This window comes from Natator depressus, chromosome 1 (assembly GCF_965152275.1).
Source record: "Natator depressus isolate rNatDep1 chromosome 1, rNatDep2.hap1, whole genome shotgun sequence".
Taxonomy (NCBI): domain Eukaryota; kingdom Metazoa; phylum Chordata; order Testudines; family Cheloniidae; genus Natator; species Natator depressus.
In genome coordinates this window covers 185,840,735-185,867,358 of record NC_134234.1, presented here as the reverse complement: position 1 = coordinate 185,867,358, position 26,624 = coordinate 185,840,735, and the positions used below count along the sequence as shown (strand labels likewise).

Genomic DNA, 26,624 nt, shown 5'->3' with positions numbered 1-26,624 from the left:
TCCTTCACATTTCCCGTAAATTATGTGTAATATTTGAGTTTTATTACATAGTGACATTCTGGTGCAGGGCAAGTTTGTTTGTATAGATGTAGAATTGGAATGTTTGGGGGTTTTGAGTTAATACATTTGTTCATTGTGCTATATTTGTAAAATATTCTTTTTGCAAGTACTCTAGAAGATAACTGTGATATAGTGAATAATTCTGGTATATAGTGAATAATTCTAGTGTATTGTTGCTATTTTGCATAATAAGTTCAATTCACTGTAGGTTTTGTCAGTACTCCTGTGTTAATAGGCAAAGGGGGCAAAGTTAAGATTGAATGAGTGGTATGAACTGGGTGATTAGTGAATGGTCACTTATTACATTGTGTTGGAGAATTGATTGGATACCATAGCTGTACATTTTCTCATACTTAATGGGGTTTTATGTTCTAACATGGAGACTTAAAAAGATTGGATTGAAGGTTAACACCTTTTCAACCTTAATTTAGCTAAGTATTTTGTGTGGGGTATAGGACTGAGTGAGTGATTGAGACTGACTTTTGTTTGTGCAGCAGTGAAGGACTGTAAAGGGGGACGTCCTGAGCAGCTCCAAGCAGCTGGGTGCTGACCAAAGTCCTTTTCTCACCCCTGGTGCCCCGAGTAGGTTGTTGACCATCCCTTGGCAGGTCTTCAGTGGCTTGGCCTTGTGGCCAAGTCACAAGGTCCAAATGAACCCATTCCAGGGTGTTTAGAGTCCAATAACTAAGCCATCTATTTGCTCTTGCTAGGGTTTTCAGTCCCAACTCTGGGCCTTTTAAATTCAGTCCTTTGTTCAGGCTCCAAAATAAAGCCTGTCACCTTTTGGAGTTTACACCACTTTACTTATGGCCAGTGGGGGAACTGGGGCCCACCCACTACTCCAAGTTCTAACCCAGGAACCCTGTACACAGCAGCCACATACTGCTTACTCCAGTACATCACCACTATTTCCCTAGGACTCTTCCAACCTGGCTCCTTTTATCTCCAGCCCTCTCTCAGAGTCAATATCTCCAAGCCAGAGAGGCACACCTTTCTTCACTCTTCTGACCTGCTAAGGCCCTGTAGTTCCTTTTATCTGAGCTTGCTGGGCTCTGATTCGCTGTCACTAGCCTTTCTACCCCATGGAGGATGAGATCTAGCTAGCTTTCAAGATGGCTGCTCCAATGAAGCCTCTATAGATAGGATTGGCAGACCCACCTTTGCTACTCTTTTCCTCCCACATTGCCACTTCCTGGGGTGGGGTGTAGCAGAGCAGCGGGGTCTCCAGCAATGGTCCACAAAGGCCTGGTACACCCTATCACAAGGCTTCTTGCATATAACTACAAAATGGCAGAATGTGGCCTTTTATTTAAAGCAGTAGCAAAAGAGTTTGTATCAGCAACCTTGCCACAATTGGGAACAATTACTTTCTCTTACCATGGACCCGCTCAACATGGTGTTTTAGAATCATAAACATCACATCACACCAGCTAGTAAGATAGTATAGATATGAACAGAGGTAGAGTTATTGTTCAAACAGAATGTTCATCTGTGGTAATGATAAACATGTCTGATCCTGTGCCTGAAGCAATTTCAGCATTAAGCTTTAGTTGGATAAGGGCAAAAAGATATGTCTTTATAATAAGTCTGGTTGTTTGCATTTCTTGTTATCTGTACTGTGCCACGGTTTACAACCTCAGTGTTTTCTCATTTTCTTCTACAAGGCAGCAGTACTGAAAGGAAAAACCAATCAGGAAGATTCAAATCTTTAAACAGATATAGTATTAGTTCAAGACAAACAGTAAGTAGCCACAGGATTTGATTTCAGAAGCAATATATATTAACAAAGCACAGAAAGTTTCCCCATTTTTTCCTAAGGTATTGTAAAACTCAAGTAGAATATTTAGAAACAGACAGCTTCCATTTGTCCCAAGCTAACAGCATTCTGAGAGCAAAACTCAGGAATTGTTGCTGTTTACAAGGTTACACTGATAATTTGTCTCATCTCAATTTTTGTTTTCAATATTTTATACTTTTCTTGTAAGTATTGTTGTTTTGGTGGGAGATTGGGTTTTCCCCAAAGTTCTTACCTTATTCTATAGGGGAGAAAAAAGCCCACACCTTTCAAATGCGAATGTCAAACAATGCTGAATTTATTAGTATAAATATACCATTTGGAATTATTATGCAATGAGCATTTTAATCAGCACTGGATGGAGCAGTGCTGGGTAGGATCAGCAGACTAGGAGAAAGCTCCAGGCTGATGGCTACTAGATTGGGGCCCTGATACAAGTGCAGAGAAGGTGCTGGGGCTGCAGGGACGTGGTCCAGGGAAGGAGATGGCAGAGTTGGAGGAGGGGTAGTACGTGTCTGCCAGCAATAAGGTCCCTGAGTTGGGACCCAGAGTAGCGGGCGGGCCCAGGTCCCCCCCACTTGCCACTGAGGGGAGTGACTGGTGAATGGACTGCAATTTGCCACTGAGATGAGCAGCTAGAATCGGGACTGCAGTTTGCCACAGAGGCAAGTGGTTGGACTAAGGACTGTTGGTCCCCTGGAATGGGGGAAAGGACCAACTGGGACACAGGAGGGCTGTGTCCAGAAGAGGATGATGCAGTCCAGGGAGCAACGCAGGTCCTGGAGGTGGAGACATACAAGATGACGGGCGAGACACCACCTGTGAAGGGCATACTGGCAATCCCTGAGCCAATTCACAGGACAGCCAGCAGGCAGCGCTGTGGTGGTGAGTCACGTCCCATTACAGGCAGGCAATGTTATTATTCATTCATGCACTCCTGCAGCATGTACCCTTGTTGTATGCAGAGTTGTTCTACCTATGCTGTTCCCAGGATATTAGAGAGACAAGGTAGGTGAGGTAATATCTGTTACTGGACCAACTTCTGTTGGTGAAAGAGACAAGCTTTCAAGGTTACACAGAAGTTGGTCTAATAAAAGATATTACCTCACCCACCTTGTCTCTCTAGTACAGGGGTGGGCAAGCTTTTTGGCTCGAGGGACACATCAGGGTTGCAAAACTCTGGGGAGGCACAGCCTTCCCTACCCTGCCCTCCATAAACAGCCTGGCCCCCTGCCCCCTGACTGCCCCCCTCAAACCCCTGACTCATCCAACCCCCCAATCCTTGTTCCCTGACCACCCCCTCCTGGGACTCCCCGTCCCTAACCACCCCCCCAGGACTCCATCCCCTATCCAACCCCCTCCCCCCCACGACTGCCCTGACCCCTATCCACCCTCCCCCAACAAGCCCCTATGCTATGTGTAAAGTGGGAAAAGAATATAATATTCCACTTAACCCTGGTGACTCAGTAGTTACTGTAAAAATAATTTGGGGCAACTCCAGGCTACACAGTGTCCCTGTAACAAGATGGTGTTTAGCTACCATACCTCACATTTTACCAATAATTGCCCCCAAATTTGTTCAATATAATTGGCTCATTGTCACTTAATGAAATTACATATTCTTACATAGTGCATAGCATTAGAATTAGTGTGATCAAAATAAGTCCATGATATATACAAGTCAGCTGTAATGAAATAAGTAGTCTAGCTACATATCTTAAAAAATTAGCAAACATAACTTTAAGCAACTTTCCTTGTAACTGTATACATGGTAATTGTTTCCCACTACACTTTCTTCTATAACATAGTAAACTATGAATTGTAATCTTTATTTTCCTGCTATTTTGAATTTGTGAAAGGTTAAAAATTCTTTACAGCTAATAACATTTTGCAATGTCAGAATTTGAACATTATTCTGTCCAAGCTTAGTATTTTTATCTATTTGTGTAGTAATTACTTAAAAAAAAATCTTAGCTTGATTTATCAAGTTGTCTTTTTTGGAAAATGTGCTGGTGTTTTTTTTTTTTTTTTTTTTCACCTTTAAAATATTTTTTTCTGCCTTTTTCTGCCTTTTAGGTTTTTGTGAACTTAGAAAACGACTAAAACCTGCAAGTACAGAACAAAAGAAACACTTGCCTTGTTGATTACATTTTTACACATACCGCAGCAATATTTTACACTGTCAAAAAGAGTATGGTGGTAATAGAGGGAAAACTATTTGTCCTGTATTAGTAACAGTTTACTATTAAATTTGCTAAAAGGTAAGGGCTGTGTTAAACTAACAGCACTACTCACTGCAGCAACAATTCTATACAACAATAGAACTCATGTAAAATTCATTTGTATGGAAAAGTGTAATTTTAGAATCTTGAACATGTGACCTATTCTGTAAAATTGTTGGTGGTAGAGCGAACAACTCAACGGTATACTTAATTAATTAAGAATGTTAATAGGACAGACAGTTTTATGGAATCAGTATATGAGATTTAAAGCCATATTTCAATTATTTTGTTCAGTTTATATACTCCAGATTAATTATTTATTTACTAAATTGGTCTGTTTTTTAATCCTGGATAATTATTCAAACTTTTGGCTCAAATATGATAATATTTTTAAAAAATGCTAAATCCAATCAACTCCCCAAAGACAATTGTATTTAATGACTACAGTAGATCTATCCTCAAGACACCCCAACTTTTTAGTCAAGATTTTATTTTATCTTTAACAAGTTCTGTATGTAAAAATATGTGGAGAAAATAGTAAAATATTGTAACTATATCTGTTGTTAGTTCACACTACAGTTTATTGTCATGAACAAAATGTAAGATACATTCTATATATTTTTACTAAAGACAAGGCTAAGTCTGTTTACCTTCTATTATATTGAGTTTAATTTGATATTATCTTAGTTAAATGTTTGGTTTTTTTGCAGTGCACCAACCAAAAAGGGGAAAAAATCAGTTTTGCAGAGTATATCACATTCAAAAAATACAGGAAAAAATCAAACAGCATTTTTTCTGTTGAACTGATGGGCCAAATTCAGCACTGGCTTAAAGGGGTGCAACTTCCTTGATTCATTAAGAATATGCTCATTAGGAATCTTTGTTTCTGTTGTGAGGTGGCTACAAAGTTCTATCCCCCTTCTTGTGTTTTATTGCTGTTTTTTAAAGTTTAATGTCCCACCTGTTCCACTATTTAAGATAGTTTCTGAGTTACTTTTCAGAAATCTCTGAGTAGGCAAATTATAGAGACCCAGTATATTTATGCCTAGAGTGTTTGTATTTCCGTATTCTTTTATGCTTAGTGTGTTTGTGTTTAAATAAAACAAAGTGTCTGATTAAGACTGCACTTGAAATTCATGGCAATAGGACATTTCGTCTAGCATTTATATGAACGTTAGGTTTGCCTTCCTAGTAGTTTTGCAGAAATTCACCATCTAGCTAGGCATTAGTTAATGGACACTTAAGATAAAGTGTTTCCCTTTTAACTGTTCTCTTACATAACTGTTCCCTGTAGCTTGTAGAATTCAAGGTTACCTGGAGGTCAGACTGCACTTTACATGTTTAAGAAAACATACATACAAAGATTTTGCAGTGATATTATCATATCCTTTACTGACTCCTTTTTACATTATTTAACTACATGTAAAAATAAAAGGTTGTAAACCAGAATTTTTTAGTGTTTTTAATTTAATTTGGATTTATTCTTCACAAGTAAGGATAGTTGATGTACAGTAAGCAACTTCCTTTTAAGTCATACAGCCACCTCTGAGGAAGGCATACAACAGTGTGTATTTTATTTTCATATATATACATATGTGGTGTGTAGGTAATGCTGTTTGAGAAAAAACTAATTTAAACAGCCAAAATCTGCATATAGTAACCATAAATGAGGGATGGAAGCCCACCTTAATCACAATATTTGTATTACTGCTTTATAATTTTACAATATATTTTAATTGGCCACTATATTACAATATTTTTAAAATGTGTTTTAATTAATGAACAGACAACTCTCATGGATAGGAACGAGGCTAAATGACACGTAAAAGGAGGCACCTTTTTATTTTTTGTGAATTAAGTGCTTCCTGTGACAATCTGGTTGTAAGGCATCTTGTTGAGACAAGAACAAAAGCAAATATACATTTGCAATATCTGAGAGATCTGAATTCTCCTGAAATAATAGAACTAAAATTTTATTAAAATACTACTATTGCTTTAAAAAAAGAGTACTTGTGGCACCTTAGAGACTAACAAATTTATTTGAGCATAAGCTTTCGTGAGCTACAGCTTATGCTCAAATAAATTTGTTAGTCTCTAAGGTACCACAAGTACTCCTTTTCTTTTTGCGAATACAGACGAACACAGCTGCTACTCTGAAACCTACTATTTCTTTGTTTCATTACAATGTCCTTAAAAAAACAGTAATGATGTAATTATAAAGGTATTTTAATTGTGGCTTCCATATAGCTGATGAAATTCTAAAAACAGAATCTTTCTCCTCATGCTTCCCAAATGAAACTAGAGCAAGACACTAATATTTACCCAACTGTTTTACTTCATAATAGGTTGTTATCTAAGCTAATGACGTGTGAAAGATTAACTTAGTTTAGGATCAATATGTATCACAAAAGTGTTGCCTAAAAGACTTGGAAATGTATTTTAGTTCACTCACAGTATAAGAAAAGATAAATTACTTTAAATAGCTATTTTAAAGAAAACCTGAGTAAGATAACTGATTCTAAATTTAATTCTTGTCAGTATTTTAAATTCCTGTATTACAAAACAGTCATTTCCATGAAATGCTTTATATTCTGAATCATACTTAGGTATCTAAGTAAAAATTGCTGGATTTTCTGCAGTGCTGTGCACCTCTACCTGACCTTCCCATTGACTTAAATGGGATTGATAGTTGCTCAGCACCTGTGAAAATTAGATTAATTTTATTTAGTGTATGAATATGGGTTTGGTCACCTAATGTTAGGCTCCCACATTTGTTTGTATTTTTATATTTTTTCTCAAGCTCTACAAATTCAGGAACTCAAATATTTCCCTTAAACAGTGCCAACCATGGATTAATGGCAAAACAAATAACAAGGGTGAGTGACCCAGTATATAAAAGGGTTATTTTTAAGTGCAGTAGTTAAAATATTGAATCCACCTCAAAACAAAAGTTAAGGTAATACCTCTTGTCATGCACAGGGTTATATTGTATTAACCTCTGAGGTGGACCATGTAGATCTGATCAATATATACACATTCCCCAAAATTACTTATGCTTCATACTTCTACAAAATACAAAGTAGCATCCTTTTTTGTTGCTGTGGGGAGGGAGGATACACAGAGAGAGAGAGAGAGAGAGAGAGTAGCTAGCTGAATTAGAAAGAATCTACAGTTCGTTTTTCTTCAGAGCTATATGCCCAAAATATTTATAGCTGGGATGTATTGTGTGAACTGAGTGACTTTTTCCTTTAAAAGGCATTATATCTAGTAAATAGTAAGCATAGGTTTCCTAAAATGCTTGATAACATCATAGTTGATAAATTGTTGTCCAGCTGGGCAACAGATTCCTTTTCTTTTGTTCCATATTCATTAGTAAAAATACCCTCCTGTAAAATTATTCCTGCTCTCCCAGATATGTATGCGCACACTCTCTGTCTTCCCATTCGTTCTTTGGCCCTTATTATTCTGACGAAAATTGGAACAACTTGTTCTAAGGAAGACAAATTCTTTAAGAAAAGAGCGAGACAGTTAAAAAGAACAACCACATTGCACAATACGCTGCAAGGTTGACTAGTACGCCTTTAAAAATGACTTAAGTTTAGTATAAGCGCATCTCTCCTCTTAAAATATGTTAATGCTCAGTCCCCCGTCCCCCAGCAAAGTGGAGGGATTTTTGTCTTGTCAACTAACCCCCTCTAGTGCTGAACAGGCTGCATATGACCTGCGGGCTGCGAGCAGCTTCCAGGCTCGGAAAGCTCTTCGCCGCTTGCTGCACACACACGCACACGCACGCACTCAGGATCACCTCTTCTCAGGAGAGCCGCTGAGGAGGGGCCAGCGAGAGTCCGAGCTCTTTCTTGCTTTGCACCTCCCCCCCCCCCTCCACCTGCCACATTGTGCCCACATTTAGGGACCCGCCGCTTCTTTTTCTGGGGCGGTGGGGGGGGATTTCTGCAGCGAGCAATGCCCGCTGCTTGCAATGTCCGCCTGCCCAAGGAGACCCCCCGGCTCTGCTCGTCCGACGCCAGCTCGGAGCCATCCCGCGGGCGCTAATGAGGGGTGATCGCCCCAGAGGCGGCAGAGGGGACCCGAGGCTGCAGCCGACCTGAAGGCAAGGCAGCCCGGGAGAGAGCCGCCGCCGCCGCCACCGCACCGAGCGCCGCCGGATTGCTGCCCGCGCCCCGCCACAGAGCGAGCGAGCAAGAGACCGCCCGGGGGCCAGGCGCCGGGGCTCCGGCGCGCTGCAAGTTTTACCGAGCTGCCAGGCGGCTCGGGGAGCTGTCCAGCTGTCTTCAGCGGCCTCCCGCCTCGGCCCGGGGGGCGGCTCGGCCGGCAGCGAGCTCCCTCCTGGCTGGGGGCTGGGGAGGGGGGAGGAGGCTGAACCGCGTCGGCTGTGGTGGGGGGGCCAGGCGGTGCGGAGGCGGGATGGGGATGCTCCCCAGCAGGAGGCTGCCGCCGCTGTGGGGGCCGGTGCCGAAGCGGCTGCGGGGCTGACTGGGCGGGCGGCGGCAGCCCGGGCGGGAGGGCAGCGAGCTCCCAAGCCTCGAGGCAAAGTTCCCGGAGCTCGCCCGGCTCCCGCCGGCGGCTGCGCTCCAGTGACCCCCCCGCGCAGCCAGGACGGCAGCTCCAGCCTTCTGGCCGCTGTGGCTACTCCTCCCTCGGCCGCCGCCTCCTGACCTCCCGCCCCGGGACCCCACCAGTGGATGCCATTACTCCAGCCTCTGCAGCACCTGGCGGCAGCCCTATCGGAGGCACCTGGCCGACTAGACCCTGCCCTCCGGCGTTGGGGGGCAACAGCGTTTCCCGCTGGCTTGGAGGAGGAAGAGGACCTGAAGCCCGCCCCGCCTTCCCGGGGCAAGGACCAGGGGGCGCCGGCACCAGCCATGGGGGGTGGTGAAGCGAGAAGTTTGCTCTGGAAATTTGGCCTGTTCTTCCCTTTGCTGACGGCGTGCCCGGCGGGCTGCAGCCAAGTCTCCAGCAACCAAGGTAAAGAGCGGCGTGGCGGGATGGGAAGGCATCACTCTGTGTGGCTTTGCTCACATCAACTTTTCTTACCTCTAGGCACCTGGCTCTGGCAGTCGGGTGCTGGGGAGCTGGCAGTAGCCATGGCAATGACGGTAGCAATATGCTTATCGTGCAGGGCTGAGGGTACTTTGCTCGCCCTCTTCTGAGAGGGCGAATTGGCTGCCCCACTTAGGGGCCTGATGGGCAATGTTCCAATGCTAAAGCACCAAGAAGAGGAACAAGTTCAGGGGGATTCCGCAGCCCCACCGACAGTGGCTGGTTCAGTGCTCTCAGAGGAAATGCTCTCAGTGAGCAGGAAATGTGGCACTGATTAAAAACCTCAATGAAACTCTTGAAGACCTCAGCTCTTCCTTTAAGTTCAAGTGAGATCCATAGGTACAGACAGCAAATAGATTAAATATTTTGCCCATTTCTGTAAAATACAACCAGTGTCTTCTCTGTAGGGATTTCTCTTGGGTGGGTTGATTGTTTCTGGTACAGATAATAGGAAACACAAATACCTGTCTTTTTCATTTGTTCTCTGTGAATGATTTGACAGGTAACTCCCTCAAAGGCAAGTAGATGACTCTTTAAAACTTAGTATTTCTGGGAAGGAAGCCTATAGTGTGTGTGTGAGAGAGGTGGGGGTGTGTGTGGAGGAGGTTGAATATTAGAACTATTTTCTTTTGCAGTAAGGGACCAATCATATACCTACCGAAGTCCACAAAAACCCCCACCTCTCCTGGATTTCAAAAGGGGTAAGACTGAACCCGAACATACAATGAGTAGAAAAGTGTACCATCCTGAATGAAATTGGTGTGATATTAAAGGGACTTTTTTGCCCTATGATAGCAATATTAGAGCATGTACTGTAGAAAGGGATCTTAGTCCTGATGTAATTAAGATCGTAATGGGCTTTCTATATCAATGTCTGTTTTCATAGGTACATAACTGTACAGTAGAACTTGGTCTAGGCTGAAAGTTAGCAGAGAATGGTAGCATATTTTTATTTAAAATTTGAATTATAAGATGTGCTTTCCTCTTATTTAACTCAAAAAGCACACTCAAAAATAATTTTGGAAGCTCACATCATCTAAAATGAGATGGCTGCTCCCTTTATTGAGAAATCATATAAAGACCTCAAGATGACGTTTTTATTTTGCACGTGTGGCAATTCTTGGCTGCCCAAAATGCTCTTTTAATTTATTATTGCAGGTACATGCCAGTTATGTATTACTTGACACAATATATTTTACCCCCTTGGCTATAGCGTAGTCCATGCTAAAATGTAGTCTCTGTACCAAAAGTGACTCTACACAGTAATCACTCTATTTAAAAAGATCCGTAGAAAATATACTGTGTATTCAAGGAACATTAAGATTTTTTTCAAAGAAATTAAAAGGAAACAAACATAGCTGAAGGTGAAACATACTATATTGCATGCCATCCAACATCTGAGTAGAACAGAGCATTTCCTTAACTACGTTGTTAATGTACGTTTTTTCTGCCAAAATATTGGAGGACATGTGTGATATATTTAATCCTTAACTGTTTGGGATATTTTGGCATGACTCAACTTCATGTGATATAATTTTAGTGTAGGCGTAAAATCAAATAGTTGAAGGACAGTTTTAAAGGGACACATCTTAAATGTTATTTATCTGAAATATTTTTAACCATTATCATTATAAGGAATACCTAAGAAGTAGGAAAAGATTAGAGGAAAGGATTTTTTTTAAAAAAAAATCATGGATTTGACAGCACTTTGTATATAATCAATTTAATTTTTCCTCAGTACAATACATTTTTAATGGATTTTTATCACAAGAATAAAAGAGAATAACATTTTTAGACATGGGAAAATATTATAATAAAAATGCAAAAATTTGCATGAGGAATGAGGGGCAGGTATAGTATCTGAAATTACTTACTACATGTTTTTAAAATGATTAGCAATTAAGTTGATAATGACCCTTTAACTTTTCTATAATACATTTTTTAAAAGCTCAGGGATTATGATTTTTACAGTTTATAACCTTACAAAAACCATTGAGTACATATCCTCTTTTGCATGGGAAACACAAATCTTCCATGGCAGCACAATATTGTTTGTCTTTTACTTCACCTTCTTGCTAGTGCATACTAAAGTCTACTATATTATAAGGCCTATCCAGGCATACAAATATATATAGTTAATAAAGCAAAGTATGTAGTCACTTTGAAAAATTTAAAGCCTGATTACTTGGACTAAGGATAAAGATTTTTGTAGGAAATATTTCAAATTAGATTAATATCTATTAATGTGTACAGGGGTAATTAAGTTGGCAATAATGTTTAAGCGTAGTTTACCTTACAGAGTCAAAAATTATGGGGAAAAAAAAGTTAAGTAAAACAAATTATCCCAGAAGAGAATTCCTCCAGGATTAGTTGCATTTTAAAAAATACATTTTGAAAGTTTTTCAAATGCCTTTCAATAGATTTATTCAAAGAGAGAATATATCTTGCTAATAACTGTTATGAACAATGTTGGGATATTCCGTTATTTGCTGAGTACAGTATTGTGGGATTTCCTAACATTTTTGTAATTACTTTCTCCTTTTACACTTCACTTGTGAAAACTTTCAGTACTCTGAGAGGTCATTTTTGAGCATCATGATTATATTATAAAAGTCACACAATTAAAAATCATACTCAATCTGATATTAGTCATGAATTGAAAATGACTAAAATAGGCCCCAAATCCAAAATGTACATGAGCATCTGCTTAATAAAATGTTATCCAATGAAGTTTAGTTTTAATGGAGACTTTCTCAAAACAGAGTGAAAATTGAGAAATATTGCATTAACTCAGAGTGGAATTGAATGGAAAATCTGGATACACTGGGGAAGTCATTCATTGTACAAACACACTCAAAGGATTAGTATTAAAATACTAGTTACTTACATTTGGATACCCAGATGTTAAGAACCTATAAGAAATTTTTGAAATCTGCTGTAGTGCACTAAAGAAAAAATAAGACATTTCTATACTCAAGTTTTCATATGGCAACATTTCAGAATATTAATTTTGAAAATGGAGTTGGGTAAATCATAGTTAAAAATATGCTCATTAAGTTCCATTGAGTTTTGAGTTTGGTTTTAAGATTTGATGTCTTTGACCTCTTACCTTTCAATACATATTTGCAAATGGTGAAGACATAGGTCAACAATATCAAAAGTCTGGAAGAATCACAAAGGAATATTCTTTAAAGAGAAAAATATAGTAATTTATTTCATTTTTCTATCCCACCATGGCAACAAAAAGAGCCTTTAATGCAGTGTTTGCAGTTAATCCTCTGAAGTGATGTTTTTCAGTGTCATGTCAAAAACTGGAGTATACTATTAAAGGACTAAGTAAATCCATAGATTCAGAATAGGTAAGGGTTCTTTTCCTTTAAAAAAATAAAACTTTTAATTTTTTAATATAGTTCCTAGACTCTTAGGTTCTTATCCTTCACTCAGTAAATCAATACACAGTGTCTTGTTCTATCTGGGCAAGACAGACTGAAACAATAGTATTGACAGAGGAATGAACTTACTCATTTATCTTAATGGAATGGTGAGTTCAAAAATAAATTGCAACCATCCTAAGAGCTAGTTTCTACTGTTAAAAAGATCTGTGGACAGATGAGATAATTGTCCACACATTTCTGTGCACAAGCAATGAATCAGAAATCAACCTGAAACAGGCATTCTTGCAACATAGACCTCACTGGGTGGATCTTGGGTGGGATGTTTGTCCAGACTCACATTGATCAGCCACCAATATCTAACCATTAGCTAGCTGCATAAATGGGGCTAGATTTTATCGTGTATTGCTGCTTAGTTGTTTGGCTGTCAAACTCAGAGCAGACTTCTTAATTATGCTTGAAGATACAGAAAATAGCATCCTACCTACAAGTCACTTTATCAGAAATATATTTATGTCTATAAGATGTGGGTCATAACAGATCATTCAACAATCCCAGATATTTTAAAAACATCTTATGTTGGAAGAAGACACTATCCAAGAATTCCTGGGCTGCACCCTCTATTAAGTTATATTTACTACTTTCTGTCACTAAAAGTTTAGATTTCTAAAAGAAAATGACAGGGATTGCAGAATTTTATAGCATGTTTCATGCATGTCTGTGAACTTTAAGAGCAAGTTACCTTTTTGGATATCATGTATCAATCCATTTCTCCAGCTTGTGAAATGTACAAGCTTGGTCTGTTTCATGCTATTTTAAAAAAGAAACTGTATTCTTTGTCCACATAGCACAAGTATGCAGTATCAAAATGATGTCAAATTTTAATAAGATTGATTTCCCTTTCTCCCACCCGCCCCCCAGTAAAATTGAATAGCATGGCTCAAAGTACAGATAATGGAGCCTTTCAGCTATAGGTCAGTTCTTGAAATCTGAGACAGATTAGCAGTCACCCAAAATCATTATCAGCTGAAGGAAGCTGGGTGATTTTTTTTAAAAAAAATCCATTTCCTAATGGATAAATACGTATCTCATATACAACCCTGTCATAATTGCACATGCTGGAACCACAAACAGGAATAATGAGCGTATGGAGTCAATGGGTATAGAAATTGAAATACTTGCTTGCTATTACAAGGGTTACCTCCAGGTCAGGACTTGAGACAGTATGAGGAAAGTTGTGCTGCCTGTTGTCGATGTTGTGCTTGTCTTGTAGGCAGTGGGGTTTGTCATTCTGGATTGTCCCTCTCTACCTTTTGTTAACATTAAAGTCACTATGGAAAATATGAGGGAAAATGAAAAAAAGTAAGTGTACCAGTCTGGGAGAAGTGTACAGCTTCCCTTTAAAAGACCATAGAATGAATAATGAGAACAATATTATTTCTGCCTCAAGCTATTAATAATTTTTATAGAGCTTAAACTGTTCCAGAGTGTCCTAGAGCCATATAATAATCTTGAGTGCTAATGACAGCATTGGAACCTTCTCAGTAGCAGATATACATGCAACTTTGTGTATCTAGTAGTCAAGAATATCTACAATAAACAGATTTGAAGAGAACCCTTCATAAAATATTGGTTCTAAATGCTGAGTGAGCACTTTCAGTTCATCTCTATTTGGCAGTAGCGAGAGTGAACCTAGTGTACTTCAATTTCTGACACCTTCAGATCATCATGAAGTAACTCTTTCAGACTTGATTATGCTGTATAAAGATGAATTTAATCGATGGAGTGGAATGAAAAAGTAGGATGATGTAATTGTATCACATGAGGATGATAAAGCACTTTCTAGTTCATTAATAACCAAGGAGGATGTTAAACATCATCTCCCAGGGACAGACATTTTTAAATCAAGAAGCCTTGATAACTTGCATCCAAGAATCCTAAAAGAGTTGTCCTAGAGAATCTCTGGCCTGCTTATGTCAATTTTTAATAAATCTTGCAATACCAGGGAAATTCCAGAAGACAGAAAGAGTGTTAATGTTGTGTCAATATTCAAAAAGGGCAAGCAGGATCACCCAGGTTACTGTCAACCCGTCAGCCTGACATCAACCCTAGGGAAAATAATGGAAATGTTCATACTGGACTTAATTAATAAAGAATTAAAGGATAGGGATATAATGTCAGTCAACATGGTTTTATGGAAAATAGGCATTGTGAAACAAACCTAAGCGTACTATGGAACTTTTAGTGCCTGGTAGCAAGGTAATCCAACCTTCTTCTCTTTTCCATCGATCTCCTTCATTCCAATTATGATTTTGTTACCAAATTTTCAACTGTTCATCATTGGTAGGCATTAGAGATTCTGTTCCGTTATTTCTGTGAGATTCCATTTAATTTAGACATTACTTCTAAGGTGTGTATATATAGCTGAGTACAATTCGCTGGCAAATTCTGCTTCAACTCAAGTGCCCATTTCACAAGTGTCTTCTGCCTGAGGCCTGTTTATATATCTGAGAGTACAACCTGACCTGAAGTCTTTTTTGTTTGTAGTTCTAGCAACTTTGGAATGTTTTGCTGATGTCATTGTTCAACACTCTCAACATATGTCTGTGATGTATGATGTCTAAGCATCTCTAGCATTTGTTGTCTCAAGTCTATGCATTTGGACTAAATTCCAACAGTCTACAGAATATAGAGCTGGTTGAATAATTTGAAAATATTCATTATAACTGTTGGCATTGTTTTCACAGAACAGTTATTAATGACTAATTTTGTTCACTATTCAGTCAGCTCTATAAGCAGTCAAATAGCATTAGCTAAGTAATTGATAATTTTTCTGCCACTTGGTATTTTTCTGTAAATATTTTTCTACTACATTTTAAGCCCCTTCAAACTCTGAGCAGCACCTGAGTACTAAATATCATCCATATGTATCTTAAAGTGCAGCTGATTTGCACAACAGCTGCAAAATTCACAAATTTCTTTGGTATACAAATTAGAACGGGTCAAAAAATGGAATTTCCTTTCTGTGAGAAATTCTGACACTTCAAAATTTATTTCGGTTCTGAATCAAAACAAAAAAGCTAAAATTTCCCACAAAACACAAATTCTGAATATTTTTTATTTGAAGCCATAGAAACATTTTGTTTCCATAATATGGAAACATAATATAACATAGAATATTAAATATAATATAGGCACTGCCTATTAAGGTTGCCCAACACTTCCCAGTTTAAGACCCAGTTTTGAGTTTTTTATAAAACTTTTCCAAACTTTAAAGGTTTGAGCTAATATTTACCATGTGGGTGAATGTCTCAGACTGAATTTATTTGGAAAATTTTAGTCAAATTGGTTCATCTGTCTCCAAAAATGAGGTTATGAAAAAATACGTTGGCAATATATTTTTGTAACATTAAAAACCACCTTTTCTTTGGAAAGCTTAGCATCCCCATGCTTTGGAACAAGTTGAAAAATTGCATTTCACACATGTTCATTGTAGACTTGCCAGCGCTTAGCAGCTACAACCCGAAAGATTCCACCCTAATTGAGCATGCTCAAGCCTCTGGTGGCTCCTAGTGTTGATTTAATTGTGCATGTGTCATCCCCACACATACTGAGCATGTTCCTTCATCTCGTACCTCCTAGTGCTGACCAGACTATGCATGTGCCAGCCCCACAGAGCAACAAAACATGCTATACCCCCTCACAGCTTGTACATGTGACAGGACTGCATATATATCATCTCCACAGACCAGCTGAGCATGTTCCCTCCCGCTGAGGACTATAGGACAAAGTCAGACTTTCCCTATAAAAATGGCTGTTCCAGGCTCGGTACCAGAACTGAGAGCAGGGAGCCAGTCTCTCCTGTTTTCTCAGTGACCCCCTGCCAGCAGGGCCAGATTAACCTTTTGGGGGCCCGGCGCCAAATATATTTGTGGGCCCCCATGGAGGCAACTGATCATGGCATGGGGAGGTCAGTCCACAGACAGAGGGGTCAGCCAGAGGCAATGGGGCATGGCGTGGCAGGGGAAGCACCGCCCCACCCAATGTGAGGGCATTATTTACAAGCCAGCAGTTGCCAGACCCACAGTAGCTTGCCCGGCCCTGTGCTGGCAGCGTGCCCGTTCCCTTTGGGGTTAGGCCCATGCCACGCCACACAGCCCCACTTCCCAACACCTCCTACTCCCTATGGCCAGAGGCTCCTCAGACCCACTACTTCCAGCGTCCCCCCAGACCCACCCACAAATCCACAGTGCCCTGCACAACACCACCCCTGCCCGCAGCCCCACCACAACTGCCCAACACGCCCCACAGAACCCCCACACAGATCCCCCACTCCCTAGTGCCCCAACACACACGGATCTTCCCTGCGCCTTCACAGCCCAGCACCCCCCCGACTCCCCCCAGACCCACTCCCCCAAGCCCTGCCTCCCGGCTGTTCTCACCGGCCTTGCTGGGAGGCGACTGTGTCTGCCAGGCTGAGCCAGCAGCGCAGCCAGGGCTGGTCCTAGGGCCGGGAATTGCTCCAGCCCCTCGGGAGTGGCACGATCAGCCAGGCCAGGACCTGCCCCGGCTGGGGTCCCTTAAGACACACTTGCGTGGAGGGGCCCAGCCAAGTCCTCTGCACTGTGCCAGTCCCAGGCAGCTCAGCTCTGGGGAGACAGGTGGGGCCTCACAGGTGGTGGGTAGCAGAGACTGCACTGGGGTCTGATCAGGGGGCTGAGAGGAGCAGGGGGTGGGGCCAGGGGGTGGAGAGGAGCCCTCGGCCAGCTGGCGGGCAGGCTGAGAAGAGCAAGTGGTTGGTGGGGGAGCAGTGCAGGTGGAGTAGGCTGTGGCCCCTTCTGAGCATGGGCCTGGCTCCATGGAGCCACTGGAGCCATTGTAAACCTGGCACTGCCTGCCAGCACCCAGGCAGTGTGGAGTAGGAAGCCATCTGATTCAAATGCAGAGGGGACAAAAACCAGGTCTGGTGGATTGCAAGGTAGGACTGAGAAAGTAGAGCTTGGAGGTGAAGACCAGGACTAGAGGCTGGCAATGTTTGAATGCCTTGAACAGCAGCAGTGTTCATAATATGTAATCAAACTGTAATGTTGTCATTATTGTTATGATACTTGTAGAACATATATTAAGTTTAAGAAGTTCCAATCTCTGCAATTCTTTTTGCTATAATTTCCTCCAATTCTCCTTCATCATTTATTTTAATTCTCTGTTAAGCTTAATCGTCAGCTTAATTTTTTACCTCTCTGCTAGCTTCAGTTTTGCGATTTTATTTTTTAACATCCCTGATTTCGTATCATCCCACTTTATTTCTAGAGAGTTGGTCAAATCCAGTACATATTTTTGCATAATGATACACTGATTGTTAAATTTAGTATTAGAATATGATCTGCAAGTGACATTATTGTATGACTCTTTTCCCAGTTTTATTCCTGCTCTTTGTTTGCTTTTATAATCCTAATGGCTCCAAAACTAAGGAAAACTATTGTGGTGAAGATTGGATATCTCTGGCCTCTCAAAGGATTCAATCTTGCAGACACTTATGTCTGTGAGCAACTTCACTCGCAGCATTAGGGGCTGGGAAAGGATCCAGATTAAAACTCTGGAATGAAACAGGCATTGGTAGCTTGAGAGAGAATACTCTGTCCTTTCTTCCCACACAGAACAAGGAATGTTATTAGAATAAAGTGACAAGTGGGAAGATTTTCTCTCTTAGCAGCTGTTGATCTTGTTGGGAAAGGGTTACATGAGTTCTGTGGACTCATTGATGCCACTGGATATAACAAGGTGGCCATTCCCACCTCTGAGGGAGAGAACCTAGGGTGCGAAATCAGCAATCCCGAAGAAGGCAGCTCTGGGGCAGCGAAGCCGAAGGAGAAGTTTGGACCTGAATGTTACCATATTGATTCCTTTGTTGTTAAAGCCAAACCCTAGAAATAGTGAGCTTTGACTCTACATCATGTATGGACTGTGATTTTTGTAAAGCAGTTTAGGAAAGGTGCCTGTTTACATTAGGTTTACCATCACTTGATAGTGAGTAGTCCAATACAATTTTTGTGAGTAAAGTTCCTCCCCTACACATGGGTGTAGGATCAGGCCCTTGTGCAGGAAAATTCAGCTGACATATACTGTTTTTGTACACTTTCTCTGGAAACCAACTTTTGATAAAGTGACAGAAAAATAGATAAACAGATAAAATTATCCGGAGCATTTCATTACATTTTTTAGGTGTTTGCCAAGGAATATTTACATTTCTTCACAAAAAGCTATATAATTATGAAATCCCTCCTTCTCAGTTAACATCCTTCCCCCAACTATTAGCTAAAAGTATCACTTAAATTACACCGCATAGTTTTCAAAATAATTTCTAACAAGACAAAATCCTGCATTTCCTTGTCTGGGTACTCTGATTTGCGTAGGTTTTCTTTTAAAAAAAATATTAATTTTGTTAAGGCCAATAAAAAAAACTTGAGTTTTGGTGAAGGCTTAATTATCATCTACTTGTCTTAAGTTGTCGACCAAGCTACTTCTTTGCTTTATGCCCAGATTTACCATGCCCATTCTTCAAATGAACACGCCTCTATTCCATCTTTTCAATAAATTTGATAAAACTGATTAATGTAATGTTTATTTCCAATGTCTTCAAATTATTTTCTGTATACAAGAGAAAAAACCTGGTACAGGTAAGACATGTATTCACTTGTTCACATCCCCAAGGGTATTTCCTAACTAAGAATCTGATTGTACAGGGCCCATTGTACAGGTATACATTGAAAGGGCATAAGGACTTTCCCCACCCAACCTCAGGCCCTCCATAAGGGCCAAGCAAAACTGCAGTCCCAGTGCTCGTGTGAGTGTAGGGATTACTTCCTTTCTAGTCCTCTCAGGGTGCACAGGTTTTAAGAGAGCAATGGAGGTGTTACAGAACAGATGTAATTCTATCTTCTCCTGCCAACTGACCAACTCCTCACACAAGGTATTAGGAGCAGATTAACAGCCTTTGTGCATGTGGGAGCTCTCCATAGGGCAGTGAAGCTCCATATTTCTTACTATGAGGCTGAGTCTAAATGACCCAATAATATAGCCCTTAAGAAAGACTCTCAACCCAGTGTAGAACACAGTAATTTAGGCTGAAATATCTCCATGGGAATAGATAGATAATAGAACTAGACATTTAGTAATTTGTGTTGCTTCCTTATTTTTGGAGGTTGTGGACGTTATGGCATTTTGTAGTGTGGCATGAAATCACCTCTTGAGGAACATAAAGGGCAATCAGAACAATCAGTAACAAAACCCTACATCAAAGCACACACATGAAATGAGGACATATTAAAAGATGTATTTACCAGGAACCCTTACAATTGCCATCTATTTAATGGTTTCTACACCTAGAACAAAAGGGGGAAAGTCACCTATAGCATATATCATCACCGGTTCATGTCATGAGTTATTTGCTTTAGCTGGGACCCTCTGGTTAAAGTGAAGCTGCTTCTATAATTCATAGTCGTAGGCTTCTGGCTACTTCTATGTACAAAAATGGAAACAATAGAATGAAAGAGAAAATACACAACTGTAAAAAAATTATAATATATTAATGTTAAAAAAATCACATCAAAATGCTAATAGCTAACTACAAAATTCTCAACTTGCTATTGTTTTCCATTTTCTAAAAGAACATACCATAAATCCTAACACAGATTGGATAGATTGTCACTAAACAATATGTGTGCTTATAAATCCAGAAGTGTGTCGTTTATTTAACTAAAAATGATGTAACTTATTTAACTAAGAATTGAAGTTTAGATCATGCCTTCCCACAAAAGAGCCTAAAGGGCTAAGGATACTAGGAAAAAAGTGTTTCCAACCTATCATGTGGTCAAGAAGGGCAGTATTTGTCTCTCCATAGAGTCCAACCCAGTGGTGTCAGAGAATCTATGGCAAATTTGTAGAGCTAGGGACAGTTGCAGAGGGTTGGCTCTTCCACACTAACTACCCTTTGGGACCAGCAGTGTTCATGTGGAGCTGTGTTGTCAGTCATGCCCCAAGTGTGTCTGGACCTAAACAGAAATGTAAAATCTCAACAACACATTTTCTGGCCTTACTGGATTAACAAGGAGATAAGAAGTTGTAAAACACTCAGGTACCAGAGCAATGCACAAGGTGGAGATATTTAGATGATGTGACGAGGCTGGGCTTGCCAGTGGTGCTGCCCAGCGGCTAGGTCACTGAATGCCAGCTCTTCCCCCGTCTCTGGCATCCCCCGCCCTCAGTTACTCTGAAGCTGTGGCAATCCCCCTTTCGGTAGGTAGCAACTGGGTCCTCCAGCCAGGGTAACAATCTAACAAAATGTATGTATATAGTCTAATGTCCCCACAAAAGAAAGGGTCTTCAGCCCTACTCCAGAGGGTTGTGCACCTTTGTCTCAGGACTTACAATGTCTCTATTCCCCTTATCTCCAGGGTGGAAGAAGGGGTTTGTTCTCCCTTCACAAGAGGGTGTTTGGCAAGAGAGCCCAGGCCCTCCCTCTCCAGCTGGCTCTGACCCAGGGCCCTACTAGAGACAGCAGTAGCAAACACTTACAGAATGCTTTGGGGCTGCCTCCCTGGGCAACTTCCTGTAACTTACTTTTCCCAGCCCAGGGCATGGTCAAAAGTCCCACAGATGATCCACAGGAAGTTAGAACAAAGGGTTCCTTAGACCCAGAGGAAGGATAGTTGTTTCTCTAGAGTCTTCAGTAGCTGCCAGGTTGCATACTTCTTGCCATTCTATCTTAAGTTCTCTCTTAACCAAACTTTTGAAGTCCTGTGTGCTCAGAGGAATCTTTATATCACCCTCCTTGTTTTTTAAAGCATTTTTGCCTCTTTATATGCCATTTTAATTCCCACATATCCCGACATACACTGGAATCCACATCATTACATATGATTACCTAATTGTACTATTTCCATAGTTCAGGACAATTGTTCTCATTCTGAATTGTCTGGGTCTCTTTTAAGCTCCTCCTCCAGTTGGAACAGGCCTGTAGGTACAGTGGAGTTAAGACATTTGGGCCCAGAACTGCTCCTCTTTTGTTTTTCAAAGTTATAAGCGACTGTAAACAGAGTGTTGTAATGGAAAGTATCTGGCAATTTTAACTATAGGCTGCACTATCAGACCTACCTATAATATAATTATAATAACTTCAGTAACTACATTGTATGTACATATACTAGTTTAGCATTTATAGAGTATCTTTCATCTGAACACAATCTCTATACAAACATTAATATAGGAAAATATATCAATTTTACAGATGAATAAACCAAGGCACAGAGTGATTGTGATTTGACTAAGATCACATAGTGATTCAGTGGCAGAGTTGAGAATACAATTCAGGAGTCCTTTTTTAACCAGTATATACCAAGACTTCCATGTATTAATTAGGATACCAATACATGTCATTCACTTCCCTTTTCCTTCCTCAGTTCTAGTCCTTAAATAATATAGCATCCATTTTGTTGCCATTGCACATCACAAGTTCCTGTAATATTTAATCTGTACACTTCATTATTTATCATTTTCCTTCCTAATTTTGTAGTAAGTATTTTTCTTTTTAAATAATGTCCTGAAGCTTTAGTGTTATTGGTTTTCCATCATATCAGAGTAAATTGGGGAATTATTTTTAATAACTACAGTCTGATAGATCATGTATTTTATACTTGGGAGATGTGCCTCAAGAAATATATGATGATTGAAACTGGTGCCACAGATGGATATTTTGAAAATAAAAAAGAAAATCAATAATAGATTAGGCTTGATTAGATGTTGACATTTAGCACTGCAGATCCAGAATGTTAAAATTTACTGACAACACAATCTTCCTCCTAATTTGCAAGAGTACCTCTATTCTCAGTTCATATATATCATTGTGCATATATTGTAAAGGTTAATGAACAAATGATAATAAAATTAGCAAAAAGCTCATCTGATTGTTCAGGCGTTAGCCTAAAGGGCTGAATGTTTTATAATCTAGTTTGTCATATGTGAAATCTAATTTAATATTTTTGTTATATTAAATTTTATATTGCTAGAATATTTAGGTGAATCCAAAGACCCTTATAGCCTCATTTTTCCTTTCACACCCAGTTTTATTTGTTCTGTTATTCTATTGAATTGAGTGAAATTACTCCTGAATTACACTGATTTAAACTAGAGGAGAATCAGCTCTATAGTGAAACAACATTAAACCAGTGCTCATGGTTTTAATAAACACATCAAACACTGGTCCTAGTATGGAGCCTTATTGCACCTTACCGGTAATATTGCCATAATGAACAATAATAATTTATTCCTACTCTTCTTGTCTCTTAACCAGTTTTTGATCCATGACAATACTTCACCGCTCACTCCATTACTGCTTAGTTTGCTTTCTAGCCTCTTGTGAAAGATTGTGTCAAAATCTCCCAGGTTAGCTTTTCCAGTAGCTAGTTAAAAATGGTTGAAGAAGCCATGAATTGCAGCTTGACACTTCCTCCTGTTATCTCCATCCTCACAGGTGACATTTTCTCATTTACAAGTGACAAATGGTAGTTTAGAATATCAAGAATATTTTTGATTGTTCCTGTCCTCAAGCTTCTTCCATACTTTCACTGTGAAAATATCTTCTTGTTTTATTAAATTCACTTTTGGTGTTTGTAAAGACCACCTCCTGTTTAGTCCCCAGGAACCAAAAATGCCATTGAACACCCTCAGTTTTAACTGTAAATGTTGTAATTCCACCTCTCCCAAGCCCCAACAGCATTTGTACTGAATTATCAGGGATTCCATGGCACTTCAGTTTCTAAAAGCAGTGGGCTAGGGGAGAAAATGTCTGTGAGGAAAGGCAGAGAGGGACAGGTTGTTAAAAACTGGGCGAGAGAGAGTTACAAGTGTAACTGCCTTTGACACTAAAATCTCTATGGATATTTTTTCAAAATAGTTAAACAGCAATGGATTTATTTTGCTTTTGCCCATTATATATAATGGGTTTAGGGGTATAGTTTTTGCTTGAGTGAAGTCGTCCTAACTGTGCACCATTTTGAATTGGTGCACAATCATGACATCATCAAAAGGTCCCAACCAGCCAATCAAACTGCAGCTTTGGGTAATCGGTGTCCCCAGCCAGACTGTAGTTCTCACTGAGGGCCTTCACGTATAGTTTGCATCAGCATCCTCCTTATCACTCTTCCTGTTTAATGTGCATGTACAGCAGATAAAAATGTTTTAGACGGTGTCTCCAATATGACACACAATTTGACTTTTCATTATACCTGATGGTCTCTGAAGGAGATGAGTAAATAAGTAAAATAAACCAATTTGTGCTTAATCCAGATAGCGAGGAAGCAGAGCTGGTAATAACGGGAAGAATACAAAGGAAATGGCTAGGAACTGTGGGTGTTCCTGTTTCCGACTCTCACAATTTTATTGAGCCACACAATATTTTGTGCTTTTCTTCGAGCTTTAGCTTCTGGAATTAGGTTATTACCTGAGAATCTCAGTTTTCATTAAAAACAAGTACTTTTCTAGCCTTCATGTTGCAGGGAAAAACTTGAAAACATAAACTCTAGACATTCTAATGACAGAAGGCAAATAAAAAGAACCCAAAATAAAATATTTAAAAAACCTTATTACTTTTAAGCCAGTCTTTGAGGGGCTAGGGGAGGACTAACATGGTGTTTGAAACCTTGAATAGGCCTAAGTGTACCTTTTCGTGGAGTTCCTTCTATGATATTTGCGAATAAGGTTTTCTGTCTTGGTGTCATTTTGGATCTATTTCTGCACATGGACTCTCAAGTAACATCTGTGGTTTCTACTGAAGTGCTTTTTTTCACCGTAATTAGCATGGAAGCTGACTGGTGCTTTTCCATATGTACCTCACCACATTGATTCATGCAAATGTAAGCTCTAGGTTAGGTTACTGCAATGCACTCTACTTGGGGGCTACCTTTGAAAAGGGCTTGGAAAGATTCAGCTAGTACAGAATCCATCTGCTCATCTCTTGTGAATGGCAAGTTATTGTGAGCATATAGCTCTACCATAGCATGTTCTTCACCCAATACCTATTTGCTATCAGGTTGATTAGCCTACTGAGACCCAAATGGTCAGAGATGCCTCTCTCTGTATATCCTATGGAAAGAATGAAAATGCTTTTCTGAGCAGGGACTTTTTTATTACCAGAGTCTGGTTAGCATGGGAGAATTGTGTAAGATTTCTTTGAGCTGAGCTGGTATTTTCTCAGTAGGACATATGTTTATGTTGGGGCTTGGTTCTGTGGACTTTCTCACTACTAGTCCTTGTGCAAGTAGACGTGCTCACTGGGACCCACACATCAGAGATGGCAGAGACAGATTTTCATTATTGTAAGGCAAGACACCTGCAAAATACAAAACTCCCAGGTATAGAAATTCAGGCAAATTAATGGAAGGAAATTAAGAACATGGCCCTATGTTTAAATTTCATCATAGATAGCAGAATATCTAATATCTAACAACTAATACTGTATGATCATTTGCAAACCTAGATGACAAATTAGTCAGCACAGTCCTTCTTTAGACATGTAAATAAGTGGCCTGATTCTCAGAGCGGCTGAGCATGGACAACTCTGATTTGACAGTTGCTCAGCACCTCATTAAATAAGGCTATTCACTTAGGAACTTAAATGTGTTTAATTTTAGACACTCAAGTTTGAAAATTTTAGTCTAAATGCACCATATGTTACAAAGATTTTTGTGTTCTAATTTTAAATGCAAGTAAAAAGAAAACACTCTTTCTGGAAAAACGAGAATCAGATTTTAATGTGCAAAGGTTTATGACGAGTTGTCAAACTAGCACTCTACAGTAAACAGAGACAATTAAAAAGAAGAACAAAGCAGAGGAATAAGCACAATCCAGTTTACATGTTCGGCAACACAAGATGCAAGAACACACTTATAAGCATCCCACTGTGGTGCTGGACTTCATCAAGATGCTATTTTGAAAGCAAATGTAAAACCAAATCTCTGTGTACTTTAAGAAACACAAAGACACTTTTTTTTTATTGCGGTAAAATGATACAAAGTTTCATGAATAAAGCTGACAAAATATAAAGAAAGAGACTTTTCTTTTTTGGACAGTAAGACACAATGGCAATAGATAAGCAGATAGATAGAAAGAAGAGGAAAGGGTTAAGCCCATCGACTTCCTCTTAGAGTTTCTCTTAAAAGAGCATTCTGACTTACAATCTTTTATTTTTATTTTAAAAATGGCAAAAAACCTCACCATATGTGTGAACACCTGTATGTTTCATCGTGGTATAGCTGTGTGGATTTGTACAGCTTTGCAAGGTTCTGAGCCTGACAAAAATGCATATAAAAGAATTGTTGTTTTAAAAAGTTTAATTGTTTTTAATTTGAGCGAGTGGGAGTGTCATATGGTGGCTGGGCTCATAAAGTAGAGATGGACAAACTTATGTATCTGTGACAAACTTAGCTCATTTCCCTGAGTGAGGAATGTGACAAATATGACAACCACATGCAGTATCTTTGGGGCAGCATATTGTATTAAGTTTATGAAAGTGTTATATAATGCTATGGGCCAGGGATTGTGTGCAACTCCAAGGTGGGGAAGGGTTGTAACAGCTCCTCCAGGAACTAAGACTAGTGGGGAGTGGTTAATGTGAATCACTCAAGTTGTAAACACCTCCAGAGAGGTACCTGGGTAGGTCTGCGTACACTGATTCAAAGTGGATTTTCCAAAGATCAACAGACAAAGAAAGGGCTTTTGTCATAGAAAGGTCTACTAGGGCCCTGTAAGACTGAGGGATGATCCCTGGTAAGCTTTGAGCATATGGGAACTGTTATTGGTTTTATACGGTTTATTTGTAGTGCTTTTATTTTAAAAATAAATGTGCTTGCTTAGAAAGAGCTGTGTGGTAACTTGTAACGGCTGGCAATACAGTGTTCATAGCCCTCAGAGACAAAGCAATGCACCGTTGCTGGCCGTTAGGCAGACTGTGACAGAGAAGATGAGTAATGAAGGAGGTCACCTGACTAATTCAGGTCAGGCTTAGGGATCCCAGAGAGAGAATGTGAAGAGCTTGGGTGA

General features: G+C 39.8%; 1 protein-coding gene across 8 annotated transcripts in view; it reads left to right on the top strand.

Annotated features, from left to right (window-relative positions):
* Window positions 1-8,643: 8,643 nt before the first annotated feature.
* LOC141999196 (ephrin type-A receptor 6) overlaps window positions 8,644-26,624 on the top strand; it is an 817,098-nt gene continuing 799,117 nt past the window's right edge. For 3 of the 8 annotated variants that reach the window (XM_074972364.1, XM_074972372.1, XM_074972355.1), the window contains exon 1: window positions 8,649-9,063. In XM_074972364.1, coding sequence (XP_074828465.1) covers window positions 8,781-9,063 — 283 coding nt within the window. In that variant the 5' untranslated portion in view covers window positions 8,649-8,780. Of the gene's footprint in view, window positions 9,064-26,624 lie in introns of all 8 variants that reach the window. The other 5 variants (XM_074972416.1, XM_074972390.1, XM_074972406.1 and 2 more) reach the window with 5 other exon arrangements.